This window comes from Molossus molossus, unplaced genomic scaffold (genome assembly GCF_014108415.1).
Source record: "Molossus molossus isolate mMolMol1 unplaced genomic scaffold, mMolMol1.p scaffold_m16_p_17, whole genome shotgun sequence".
Classification (NCBI taxonomy): domain Eukaryota; kingdom Metazoa; phylum Chordata; class Mammalia; order Chiroptera; family Molossidae; genus Molossus; species Molossus molossus.
The window spans coordinates 12,676,610-12,689,982 of NW_023425352.1; the positions used below are offsets into that span (position 1 = coordinate 12,676,610).

Genomic DNA, 13,373 nt, shown 5'->3' on the forward strand with positions numbered 1-13,373 from the left:
CTCTTACTGTGTGAATTTCCAAAGGGCCCTTTCTGAGCAGCTCCGGTTCCAGCTGGCTGCGTAGCTGGGCTGGGAATTCTGCTCTGGGGGAGTTTGTTGCATCTGAGCGGTCAGCACCGAGCAGTCGGATTGCTTTTGCAGTAGTGCGAGCTGCAGGGAAGCGTCCGTCCCATCTCTCGGCCCGCGCGGCTGATCTGGGAATGCAGCGGGTGGCCTCCTGTGAACGTTTCAAGTGATGGGACTCCGAGATAGGTGAGAGAAAACAGATCATGCAAAAATGGTGACACGCTGACCTCCAGGTCAGGCTCGGAGGGCGCGGGGCACTCGCGGGGCCAGTAGCGGAAGCAGGGCTCCTCCCCCGCGCCGTTGCTTGGAGTTGGCGATGAAGGAAAACTCCTGGAGTATTTATCCAGGAGAAAGTTATTTATATTTCTGGCTCAGTCTCCTGGGGTCCAAGCAGGCAGGGTCAAGGACAGATGCAGGGGTAGCCTGTGAATCTTTTGGGTGCTCATCGTCAGTGATGAGAGATCCCCCTTGTTCAGGGAGGACTGAGAACTGAGCTCAGTGATGAGTAAGCATACAGATGTCTTGGTCCTTACCAACCACACCCTTACCGTCCAGAAGAAAATGGACTTTAGGGGAAAAACATGTACTCAAGGGTATCCGACTTAACAGGTACGAACCTGGAGAGTTGCACGTGTGAAATCAGAATGAGTCATAGAGAAGCACCATAGAAATTTGTTTTTTAAGACACCTTGCAAATAATTTTATAAAGTACGATGACTCGTGAAGCAGTAATCACACCCAGAACAATACACAGGATGTCTGGGAGGGCACCAAGGCCTCGGGGTTTTTAAAACTCCCTGTTGAGTCCAGTGTGCAGTCACTGCCAAGAATTACTGCTTACCTTTGTCTGCGTGACCCAGAGTGGTCATCCACTTAGTGTATGACGCTTGTTTGCCCTTTGAAGTCAGCAGTAGGGTACATTCAAGAGCATGACCAGCTGTGTCAGGACATGGGAAATCTGTGCAGAAGCATCTGGCAGAGGAAGTACATGGACGTGTGGAGACACGCAGGCTTCCCACATCCATGCATTGGAATACTATACAGCAGTTAAAAGGAAACGTCTTATACATGCAGCAACGTGGATAAATCTCAAAGGCCTTATGTTAAGTAAAAGGAGTCAGACTCCAAAGGTTATGTGGGTTTCCAAGGCCTGGGAGTATGGACAGGGTCACCTGCAACAGGGCACAAAAGAGCTTTGAGGGGGGATAGAAATGTCTTGATTGTGGTTGTAGTTACCACAGCTGAGTGTATCAAAACATGAGAACTGTACGATGAAAACAGAGGGTGTTTCTGCAGAGAAATCATACCTCTACTAAAAATACATTTTTTTGTTTACGAAAGCCCCACTTCCTAGTTAGTGATGAATGGGTACATAGAATGCGGTCTCTCCATACAATGGAACATTATTCAGCCATGAGAAGGGACAAAGCACTGGTCCATGCTGCAACATGGATGACCCTTGAAAACATGCTCCGTGGGAGAAGCCAGACACGAAAGGCCATGTATTCTATGATTCCATTATGCGAAATATCCAGAACTGGCAAATCCAAAAGACAGCCAATTTGTGGTTGCCACAATCGGGAGGAAGACGGACTGAGGAGCCACTGGGTAACGAGTTTCTGGTTCAGGTGATGGAAAACATCTGGAACCAGATAGCAGTGGTGAAGGTCGCAGAGCGATGCGAATGTACTCAATGCCACCGACTCGGAGCGTCGAAAGTGGTGAATCGGTAACTGCGCTCTGCGTGTATGACAACCATAGAAGAGAAGTAAAAGTCCCCGTTCCCTGGTAGCACGCCAGGCACACAGCAGGTGCTCGGCCAAGGCTGGCTTGGGTTCTGGATTCTCCAGGACCATGAGGAATCTAGCTGGCAAATCCCGCCCTCCCTTCTGTTACCAGGTTCCTAACTTTGGTCCCCAGTGGACGGGGTTTATGCGGATAATCCACCTAGTGGTTGAACTTGGGAACTGCTGGGGTAAAGAGAGGGCTGCGTGGCTTTATACTTAGAGAACAGATCGGCCTATTTCGTGTTGGGAAGGAAAGTCGTGCTTGATCACGGGTCTTCAGCTAAGGCAGCTGAATAAATTCAAAGGTGTGCGCAGCACATCGGGGGATCCGAGAAGGGCAGCCTTTTCGGCCTGCTGGGAAGACATCGGGGTTGGGAACCCGGTGACCAAAAGCAAGACAGCCTCCAGATGAGAAGAGCCGGGGGAGGAGGTCAACTGGAGGCAGAGCTTGGCCAGGGCCAAGGCAGTGAATCGAGCAGTTGAACTGCCCGGCTCTGCGTGGGCCTTGGAAGCCCTGAACAACAATCTTATTGATGATTTGTCAGGCCCTGAGCAGACAGCTCTGAACTTGAACAGAGCCAGGATGCAAAGCCCGCACAAGGGCCTACAGTTTCCAGAGTGAACAACACACTTATTTTTCCCTCCGCTGGAAGATGAGGAAGAGACCGAGTGAGAAGGAAGGTGGGGGTGGGGAGGGAGGCTGGGATGAGCACGCTCCAGAGCCTTCAATGGAAGAACCGCATTCCTCCGAGGGGTGGCCCGCCCCTCCGCGCTCTGAGGACAGAAAAATGTCAACGGGGTTGGCGCACACTGGGGCCTTGCTTTTGTTGATTGTTATTTCCAAGAGCCTGAAGCTGGACCCGATGGGGTGTGGTCGCAGCAGGAATGCTGGTCCCTGTTGTGCTCAGCACCTTGTGTCGCAGGCCCAAACCGACCACAGCTGACCCTCCGCCGGGGCGTGCGCCTGCCAGCCCGAGATGTAGACAGGCACGCACGGAGGTGACCGCAAACCGCCGGCTATGCCTAAGGGATCTAGGGAGGCAGAGCGGCAGGAGGGCTTGGTGCCGCTGGTCCTGGGTGACTGCGGAGGGACCTGGATGCACCTTGAAGGTGCTGCAGATCCAGAGAGGAGGGGAAATGTCATCGGGGCTTGGTGCCCCTCTGGTTCCTGGTCCTGAGTGTCTTCAGCCCTGTTGCTTACTGTTCACCTAGCACAGCCGCTTTAGAGAAAAAGGGGGTATCTCCTTTCTCAGCCCCCCTAACCCTTCTGCCTGGCGCATCAGTCCCCCAGTGGCGGGGACCGTAGCTGCCGGGTTCACGGCAGTGTCCCTAGGCCTATGTGTCTGATGGCATTCTGCATCGCTCAGTCACCCAGGGGCAGCTCCTCCTACATCCCCAACATCCAGGGGGATTATCACCAGGTCCATGGGCTCTCCCTGTCATATCTCGGGTCCAGCCCCTCCTCTCCATCTCCCCTACATGCGGACTGTGGTGGAACAGGAACCAGACGCCATGGTCCAGGTAAACCTTCCAGCAAGTGGACTTGGACGTCCTTGGATTTGAGTCCCAATGTCACTACTAGCTGCGGATGGGACTGAGTTAGGTTGCAATTCAGCCTCGGGAGCCCAGTTCCATGCTGTGTACTCGTAGGGTGTTGGGGGTTCAGCGTCCTACATGGGCCCCCGGCTGCTGGGATTAGGTCACAGCCTCACCGTTTTCAGCTGCACTAATGGTCACCTCACTGGCCTTCCTGCCTCCCTTCCTGGCTCCCCAGTTCCTGGTCCCCTTCCACTGTCCGCCCTATTGGTAGGGTTATTCTATCTCTAGCCCGCCTGAAGAACAGTGCTACACGGCCTTCCCACTGCATTGCCTGCAGGCCCTGCCGGGTCAGACTAACCGACACCGCCCCGTGATCCGCCCACATGATCTGATCCCACAGTTGTAGCCGCAGAAACCACCTTCTTTCCTTTGAGCCCCTCCTCCTTGTGCCCCTGAGACACAGAGCTGCTTGTGGTTTCGCAAACACTATTCTGAGCATCATTTTTTTTTTAATTTTTTTTTTTTATCCTCACCCGAGGACATTTCACATTTTTTGTTCAGATAGAGCGGGAGGGACAGAGAGAGAGAGAGAGAGAGAGAGAGAAACATCGACGTGAAAGGGACACATCGAGTGGCTGCCACCCACACAACCCAACCAGGGCCGGGGACAAACTGCAACCGAGGTACATGCCCTTAGCGGGAACCAAACCCGGGTCTCTCTGGACCGGACCGCAGGCCGATGCTCTAACCGCTGAGCCAAAGTGGCCAGGGCTGTTCTGAGCATCTTATTCCCTTTTCCTGAAGTGCCTCTTCCTCCTATGGGAGTGAGCTCCTATTCACTCCTCAATGGCCAGCTTACAAATTCCTGCCCCTGGTAACCCCACAGTCTCTCTTTCCTTGGTACCTTCTGGGTCCTTGGAGATGTTCCTGAGTCACTTCTCTTCTCCGCCTGCATGTTCACTGGGCCCCTCTCCGTGGACATGGGGCCCCTGGCAGGCCGGGCACCCCTCTGGGTCACGTGTCTCCCCAGGGCCAGGCACAGCGCCCTTCATCTTTCGGCTTAGTGCTCATTTCCTGGTGTGAAGATCAACAGAGGCCGTTTTCCAGGAACTGGGCAGCTTTGGGGAAGAGCTGAGGACGCGAAAGTGAAGAGACGCTTTTAGTTCTGGTGCCTTTTTTCTTTTTTTCAGAAGCAACAGCAGCAGAACAGCTTCCTGAAGTTCAGAAGGTCAGGAAGAGTGCAGCCCAGACCCCAGTGGCCTTGCCGGGCCCTCTTACCTTTTCTTCTCCACTGTAGCCGCGTGCCAGGCTCAGGGCCATAGTCCTCACATTTATCCTTTGTTTTCCTTTTGGTTTGACTTCTTTAAGCTCAACAGGAAACTCGTGAGTAGCTGTGTGAAACCAAACCAAAGAATAACCTCAGGCCTTACCCTCCGCCTCCTCTTCCCAGAAGCCTTCCAGGCCCCGGGTTGTGCTTTTACCTGCTCTCCGATCGCCCTTGAAGCTGGTATCACGTGCTGGACTGTTTGGGGGCACGCCATGGTCTATGCATCGCGTCACCTGTGCTGATCTTGTCCTGCTAATGAGCTTGCAAAGGCAGGAAGCACGCTGTCCCGGCTGCTGTTGAATCTCCAGTAGTTCAGGCTGAGGGCCCAGCCACGTGCTGGGCGCACCGTGGGGTCTCACCTGTATTTACTTACTATGGACTCTGGGAGCTCTGCTGGTGTACCTTTCAGAAGGGTCTAATCAGTTTCAAGTAAATTGGGCAAAAGCCATTGGCTTCTGGAAACTCCCAGGGGCATTCTCTCCAATATCCAAGGACAGGGCAAGAGACAGGGCCCTTTCCCGAGCAGAGCCGCCCGAGTGTGGCTGCTGTCTCGCCTCGTCTAGGCTATCACTTTTCTCGGACAGAGACGAGGGCCACCTTCCACCCACCTCTGGGCACCTGGGCCAGCTTTGGTCACAGGCAGCATTTGTGCCACTGGCTGCATCTTACCTTCACTGGGCTTTCAACAAGCCTGAGGGCCGTGGACATGGCCCTGCGGAACCTGCCTGGCTCTTCAGCCTCTACCAGGACACTGAAGAAAGGACACAAGAGGGTTCTCTGCTCTTTTCCAGCTTTGGCCACTTCTTCAGGAGTCCCTCTGCTAGGGACAGAGGACTCGCCCCCCCCCCCCACGGCAGGCAGTGCCCTGCCCTCTGAGAGCTGGCGCACCCCCATATTTGACCTGACAGTCACATAGGCTAAGACTGTGGTCACTGCTTTCTTCTGAGACAAAACCATCCTCCTCCCTTCCCTTCCTCCAGGTCTCTCCCACGATCGATGGCAAAGTTCACTCCAGGGAGTTTGGTTTACAGGAATAGAATTTAGAGGCTACCACACCCCTCTAAGGTCCAAGGGGGTGTTTGAACAGACACGGGGCCTTGGGATCTCCCTTAGATCCGGGAGAGCATGAGGACAAGGGGTTAGGGAATAATCTAGGGCCCTGGTTCAGTTCTGGAGAGCCAGGCTTCGGGGATGCTGGAAGAAAGCCCTACACAGGGACATCGGGTAGGGTGTTAAAAGCTCAGCCTTGGAGTCAAACGGTAAACCCAACTCTCTAACGTGGGCCAAGTGGGACCTTATGGGCCTTCTCTGGGCTACCAGATTCACAGCTGAAAACTGGAATGATGCTCAGCTCATAGAGTTGTCAACTAGTAGGTGCCTAGTAGATTTATTCATTTATTTCACAGGTAGAACAGTGTGAGATGCCAAAGATGCAAAACTGATGTGGACGAAGGTGGGAAGGACAAAAATACAACTTAACAAAAGGCCAAGTGAATAACACCATTATTTTACTCTTTGTTAATTTCCCTAATTTTAAACTTTTATTAGAAATATTTTATGTTCATATTGTTAATAAGTTAGGATCAGGGCTATGAAAGGAAGAGTTCGGTGCTAAGTTGAAAAATAACATCTGCTTTGGATAGGGTGGTCAGGGAAGGCTTCTTTGAGGAGGTGGCTTTCTTTCTTATGTGGTCCATCCAGTAGGGAATGTTACATTGCAAGATTCTGTTTTTCCTCTAAAGAGGAGCTTAGAGATGACCGTAGCCAGTGGGAAAAATGAGAAATGACTAATGATGCCACGGGGTGAGAAGAAAAATCAGGATGAGAGGATGATGACACCATATGGTTAGGGTGGCACTTCACTAGCATAGCCTTGAAAAGCTTCACAGACCTTGTCAGTTACAACCACCTTGTGAGATGGGCAGGGCCCAGGTGGTGGTCTCCCAAGCTTGGAGAGGATGCATGACGGGCTTCCCGCAGCAGGTGACGTCAGGCAAATTTGGACTTCTTTGCTGCTGTCTTTGGGAGCAGGGTCCTCAGCTGTGGCCCCTGGCACGGGTTCAGACCTGTGGTTCAGACCTGTGGTTCTCAGTTGGCTGCAGCATTGCAATTATGTGCAGAAGTTTATAGAACTGTTGACACCTGGGTCCCACTCCCAGAGAGTCTAGAAGATCATCAGTCTGGGGTGGGTTTGGGCATCATAAGCTGTAAAAGGTCTCCAGGTGATTCCAGTGGTTGAAAAGCGCTGTTCAGACCCTCATGGACCTGGCTGCCACTAATGAGCATGTTCTGGAGAAGGCTTCCAGGCAGGGAGAGCCACGATGATGAACCTGTCAGCAAATGCAGCGTCCTATTCTTAGTAAAGATTCAGGTCACTAATAACAATAACAACAACAATCCTGGTGACTGTCCTGCTCCTAGACTGTTGCCCCCTGCACCAGCCTTTCTGCAAGGTGGATCCAGCTGGAAATTGACGAGTGCTTCTGTGGTGGTCCTCAAGAGAGACATATTTGATAACTGGGACCAGGGTCCTTCTTGGGAATGATGCTGGACTTGGTGGCAATTGAGGAGGTTCAGTCACTGAAGAAACTCAGGGGAAGGTTTTATTTGCTTACGCGTGGCTTTTGATGGGTCATCCGTATTTCTGCAAGGACAGAATGATCACTGTGTCATCGGCTTGGAGTGATTCTGTGTTTCTCCATCCTCGGGGAAAGAATGAACAACTGGTCAACCATAGCACTTCTTTTGATGACTGTGGGTTTGATCTGAGCTATTTTAGTTTACCTTTATCAGGGAAGAAAATTCTGTTTCTAGACTCTCGTGGCCTTCTGGGCTTCTTGGGCCATCTTGACCACTGTCACTCCAATAAATGGTAGACCTGCGTCTTTGCCCGAAGTTGTTCAACTTGAAGCTGAAGGCCTATTTTTCTCTCCCCAAGACCCTGGCACTGGGCATCCCACATTTTGGCTGGGCCGTCCACCCGCTGCCAGGTCTCATCCCAAAATCCTCCCCTCGGGACCAGAGGGTTGATGGTGGGATGCTGCGGGCTCCAGAGGGGTATCTGAGCTAGGCCTGTAAGAAGCAGCCACTGTAAAGGTTTCTTCTGTTCTCTCTCTAGCCCTAGAGCAGCTGCTGACGGAGCTGGAAGACTTCCTCAAGGTCCTCGACCAGGAGAACCTGAGCAGCTCAGCCGTGGAGAAGAAGAGTGGTCTGGCCGAGCTCCTCCGTCTGTACATCAAAAGCAGCAGTAAGTGCGGCCCAGGGGCCTGGGGGAGGTCCCCGTGGAGGTTGTCGTATTGACAAGGGCTACCATCACGAGGTTTTACAGACAGGTGGCTTCAAGAACAGACGTTCATTTCTGACAGTCCTGGAGGCCAAAAATCCGAGATCAATGCGTCTCAGGTTCGGTCCCTTTGGGGGCCCTGTCCTTGGCTGGCAGATGGCTGTCTGCTCCCTGGTCTTCACACCGTCTTCCCTCTGTGCCTTCTGTGTCCAGCTGTCCCTTCTTATAAGGACACGGGTCATACTGGATTAGGGCCCACTCCAGTGGCCTCATTTACTGTTAATCATCTTTTTAAAGACCCCTTTTCCAAATATGGTCATTCTCTGAGCTACCGAGGGCCAGCCTTCAACATGTGAACTCTAGGGCACGGAGTTCAGCCCATAACAGTGTAGGAGGCACGTGACTTGAACGGGAGCCTAGAAATCTCTAAATAGTCAACACATCATGAGTGAGGTTTTAAACGAAGTGTTTGCAGAGCACTTTTCCTTACCGGTTAGAAGTAGAGAAGGGATCATAAACTCTCGTAGTAATCGCTGCAGCTTCATGGAGCACTTCCCACGGGCTCACACGTGGGGACTTGTTTCGCCTTCAGGGAGCCCCTGAGGGGGGTGCTGTGATGCAGAGGTGGAAACTGAGGCCTGGAGAGGTGAAATGACCTGGCCCAGGGTCATACAGCCCAAGAGAAAACAGGAAAATACAGTTATAAGAATTTGTAAATCGCAGAATGCTGGGTTCATAGTTTTCTCTTTTTGACTGAGGTAGGTTTTATACGCAGTCAGATACACAGATCCTAAGTATTGTTTACTACCTGTGTAAGGCGTGGAATATGTCCGTCGTCCCAGAAAGTTCCTGCCCTTCCCAGTGACTTCCTCCCCACCCCCACACCATGACCACCGTTGTTGGCATTTCTCCCACCGTAGATTAGTGTTGCCGGCCCTTGAGCTTCGGATTAATGGAATCGTAGTGTGTGCATTATGCCTGTGGGCTCTTTTGCTCGGGAGATTCGTCCATGCGTGGGGAGCGTCAGTCGTTCCTTCCTTTTATTGCCCAGGAGTGTTTCATTCTGTAAATATGCCCGGTCTGCTTCTCCATTCACGTTGGTGGACGTGCCGGTTTTTCACATGTTGGGACTATTATGAATTAGGCTGCTCTGAGCACGCTAGGACGAGTTTTCTTGTGGGCATATGGTTTCATTTCTAGCACATTCAGATTTTTTTCTTTATAGAAAAGCCTTCTTGTGAAGTTGTAACAGTTGAGTTGAGTTTATTTTTATCTGGGATGTTTGAGAATGGGAAGTGATGTTTGGGGACAGTAAGGGACCACAGGAGGGCATGTCATCTGAAAGGCCACCTTCCTCCGTACCAGGGAAGAGACATGCACCTGCTCTGGCCATCACAGTCAGGAAATTCTCCCAAACGCCCAGCCTGCCTCGCCAGGCTACATGTCAAGGTCCTTTCCTCATCTTCGTTCCCAGTGGAACTAGTTTGTGTTCTCTGAATAACAGAAGTTGTAAAGCTGAACACGATGCTGTCTGCCCGGCAGCCCTCTCTTCCGGTGACAGAATCCTGGCTCCCTTCGCCTTTCATCAGAGGTGTTTTCCTCGAGCCCTGGGTCTTCCCGCTGCAGGCGGCCCCTGGTTCCCAGGCTCCTCCTGGCTTTGTAGTGAGCGTCGGAGGGCCTGCTGCGCGGGCTGGTCAGCAGCACATCAAAGGTGGGAGCAGCGAGTGGGAAGCCACATGACAGAGAGGTAAGTTAGAGAGGCTGAATCAGCCTCGAAAGGAGTCCTCGGTGGATCCTTCCAACAGCACACTCCCCAGCCCGTGGCCATGCGCTGTGACCCGAGAGCCTTCAGTGATAAAGAACCGCTGTTGGGAACTGGAAAACACCTCTGCAACGGGGTCTGGAGCACTGTGCTTGGTCCTAACCGCTCTGTGTGTGAGTGAACGTGCCGTGGCCCTTGCTGTAGGATGACCTTTGTTTCACACTTGATCTTTGTGGGTTCCGCTCTGATAACATCAGGTCTTGCCACCCTTGGTCTCTGCAGTTTGCAGGCCTGCAGAAGGCTGCTGAGGACCAATCAGTGGGCTTCCAAGTGCAAATGCCCACAGAGTACCACCCAGACTGCTAATAATAAATGTGCGCAGCCTCACCCAGGCTTGTGGCTGTCATGTCTATTCTTTTTTTTTTAATCTTCACCCGAGGACACTTTCATTTTTTGTTCAGATAGAGTAGGAGGGGGAGAGAGAGAGAGAGACATCGATGTGAAAGGGACACATCGAGTGGCTGCCACCCGCACGACCCAACCAGGGCCGGGGACAAACTGCAACTGAGGTACATGCCCTTAGCAGGAACCGAACCCGGGTCTCTCTGGACCGCAGGCCGATGCTCTAACCTCTGAGCCAAACCGGCCAGGGCTGTCACTTCTGTTCTTAAGGTTGACAGCCCACTCATTAATTGCCACTGTTTGAGAACTTCTTGGTGCATCCTCTTCTGGTCCCGTTGGTGCATCCTCTTCCGGTCCCCTTGGTGCATCCTCTTCCAGTCCCATTGGTGCATCCTCTTCCAGTCCCGTTGGTGCATCCTCTTCCGGTCCCCTTGGTGCATCCTCTTCCGGTCCCCTTGGTGCATCCTCTTCCGGTCCCCTTGGTGCATCCTCTTCTGGTCCCCTTGGTGCATCCTCTTCCGGTCCTCTTGGTGCATCCTCTTCCGGTCCCCTTGGTGCATCCTCTTCTGGTCCTCTTGGTGCATCCTCTTCCGGTCCCCTTGGTGCATCCTCTTCTGGTCCCCTTGGTGCATCCTCTTCCGGTCCCCTTGGTGCATCCTCTTCCGGTCCCCTTGGTGCATCCTCTTCCGGTCCCCTTGGTGCATCCTCTTCCGGTCCCCTTGGTGTATCCTCTTCTGGTCCCCTTGGTACATCCTCTTCCGGTCCCCTTGGTGCATCCTCTTCCGGTCCCCTTGGTGCATCCTCTTGATGACAAAGTGGACTTAACAGTAGTTAACATTTCTTGTGCATTTGCTATGTCCCAGCACTGTGCTTAGGGTATGAAATAACATGGATGATGTCTTCTAATTCTCGTCCCAAGTCAGTGAGGGAGTTGTTGTCTTACCAACAAGGGAACCGAGGCTTGGAAAGGCACTTGCTTGAGGCACATGTCTGTGGGCGCCAGAGCAGGGCTTGGGCTGCTGTACCTAACCATTGCACTCTCCTCAAACGCCAACTTTCCAGATTACTCTGTACCGTCCAGGACAGAATCCAAAGCCCCCCAAAATGAAAGCATCCGTCTTCCTCTCAGCCCCACTGTGTACCCTCCAGAAAATTAGCTCATCCTGATGGAACGTGGAGGTGAAGAGGCTGCTCACTTTGAGACGGTCTGTGGTCTACACTGGCGGAGCTGTTGTTGCTCATGGTTTTACACTCTTCCGATGGAATTTTCCATCTGGGTATTTTGTCATCTTTTGTTTTCTTACTGTAACACAAATTCTCCACTGACTTTGCTGTTGGTCTGGATGGTGAGGTCTGTGTATTGGGGGCCTGCTGTTTGTTCCTGCTGTCACCAGTGTGGGCCGCCCCCCAGTATCCTGCTCCTGCTCAGGGACTGGAGGAAAGTTTCACGGGTTGCCCCTCTGCTAGGAAAACCTTCAGATGTTCTGTCCATCCAACTGTAGCAAAGAGGGTCCACGTCTCTCCTCCCCACCCTTCACCCAGTGTCCGGGAAGGAACACCCTGTGCAGCATGTCTTCCCCCAGGAATCACACCTCAGGGCAGGATGTGTGCTCCTTCCCAACCACACCTCTGGCTCTTGTTATTTCCATACACCGAGTAACTCTTCCATTTGGGTCTAGGCCCCCTGTCCCCAGGCTGTTGGGTTCTCCCCTGACGGCAAACAATGTCTGTTTGATTCTCCGCCGTGTCCCCAGCACCTCGTCTTGTGCTGGTGCTCAGTGCACATCTGGAATGAAGGAGAGCATTCTCCCTCCTGAGGCTGCTGCTTCCCGGCCACGGGGCACCTTTCAGGGCCACGTGCTTTGGGCTTTTCCCATAGTTGCAGGCGGTCCTGGGAGCCTCCTACTTACCAGCCTCAGAGGTATGGGATTAGCAGCCCTCTGAGAATAAAAATCTAGTTGACCTCAGCCTGCAGAGTGCCCGAGGTGGGAGACGCAGCCCTTGGGGTGGCCAAGGCGAGTTTCCTCTGTAACTTACAAATCTCCCTCTTAGGAGGAAACACCTGCTCAGAATGCCACAGTGAAAACAATAGCAGTAGCTCGCCTTTCATTTTTGTGTGTGAGAGAGTGGGTGTAGTCAACACTGTAGAAAAAAGAAATGTAAAATGAACATCAGACATTTGTTTGTTTGTTTTTTTTATCCTCACCCGAGGACATTTTTTCATTTTTTGTTCAGATAGAGTGGGAGGGAGGGAGGGAGGGAGAAAGAAACATCGACGTGAAAGGGACACATCGAGTGGCTGCCACCCGCACGACCAACCAGGGCCGGGGACAAACTGCAACCTCGGTACGTGCCCTTAGCGGGAACCGAACCCGGGTCTCTCTGGACCACAGGCCGACGCTCTCACAGCTGAGCCAAACTGGCCAGGGCTACATCAGACATTCTTTATGTTCCTTAACTCCTTTCTTGATCCTTATCGGGTCACCTGAGTACCCTCGTGTGGGTGTGGCTTGCCCCGTACTTTGCTTCACATTATTTCTACGTTTATGATCGCTGCATGTACGTGTTTCCACGTGTTGCTGGTTCACGTACTTTTTCTGTTTCGCTTTTCTGAAACGCAATCCTTTAATTTCACCGACAGTCTTGGCCACCTCTGTAAACAGCTGACAGCGCTACCATGTCTGAGTGAACAACACTTCGGCCAGTCTCCTCTTAGAGAGCATTGAAGTTCTGTTCTTTTTTAATTTCTCAAAGAAACCTCACACACTGTTGCACTGAACACCCTCAACTAAAATTGTGTTTACAGGCTGGAGTTTGTCTTCAGGAGAAATTCCTGACTTTGGAAATGCTGGGTCAAAGAATAGGAACGCCAAAAATTTAATTATCCTCCAAAATCATTTCCAGAATGGTGGTGTCAACTCACACACGCGTCAGTCACCTGTTCATTGTCACAGGCGACACGCTGTTGTGGGTGTAGGTGAGCTGTGGTTTGCTTTGCCATTTTCCCGTTATTGAGACTGTGAGTTAGTTCCCATGTTTTAGGCTGTCACTTTTTAAATATGTGTTAATTGATTTGAGAGAGAGGGAGAGAGAGAGCGAAACATCGATGAGAGAAGACATTGTTGGGCCACCTCCTGCATGCCCCCTACTAGGCATTGAGCCCACAACCTGGACATGTGCCCTGACCGGTAATTGAACCAGCAGCCT

The 13,373-nt window shown here is 52.2% G+C and overlaps 1 protein-coding gene across 2 annotated transcripts in view; it reads left to right on the forward strand.

Moving 5' to 3' along the window:
* The window catches only part of AFAP1L2 (actin filament associated protein 1 like 2), a 96,002-nt gene that overhangs the window by 51,447 nt on the left and 31,182 nt on the right, over positions 1 to 13,373 (forward strand). For both annotated transcript variants that reach the window (XM_036265102.1, XM_036265103.1), the window contains exon 2: positions 7,838 to 7,966. In XM_036265102.1, coding sequence (XP_036120995.1) covers positions 7,838 to 7,966 — 129 coding nt within the window. The remainder of the gene's footprint in view (positions 1 to 7,837; positions 7,967 to 13,373) is intronic.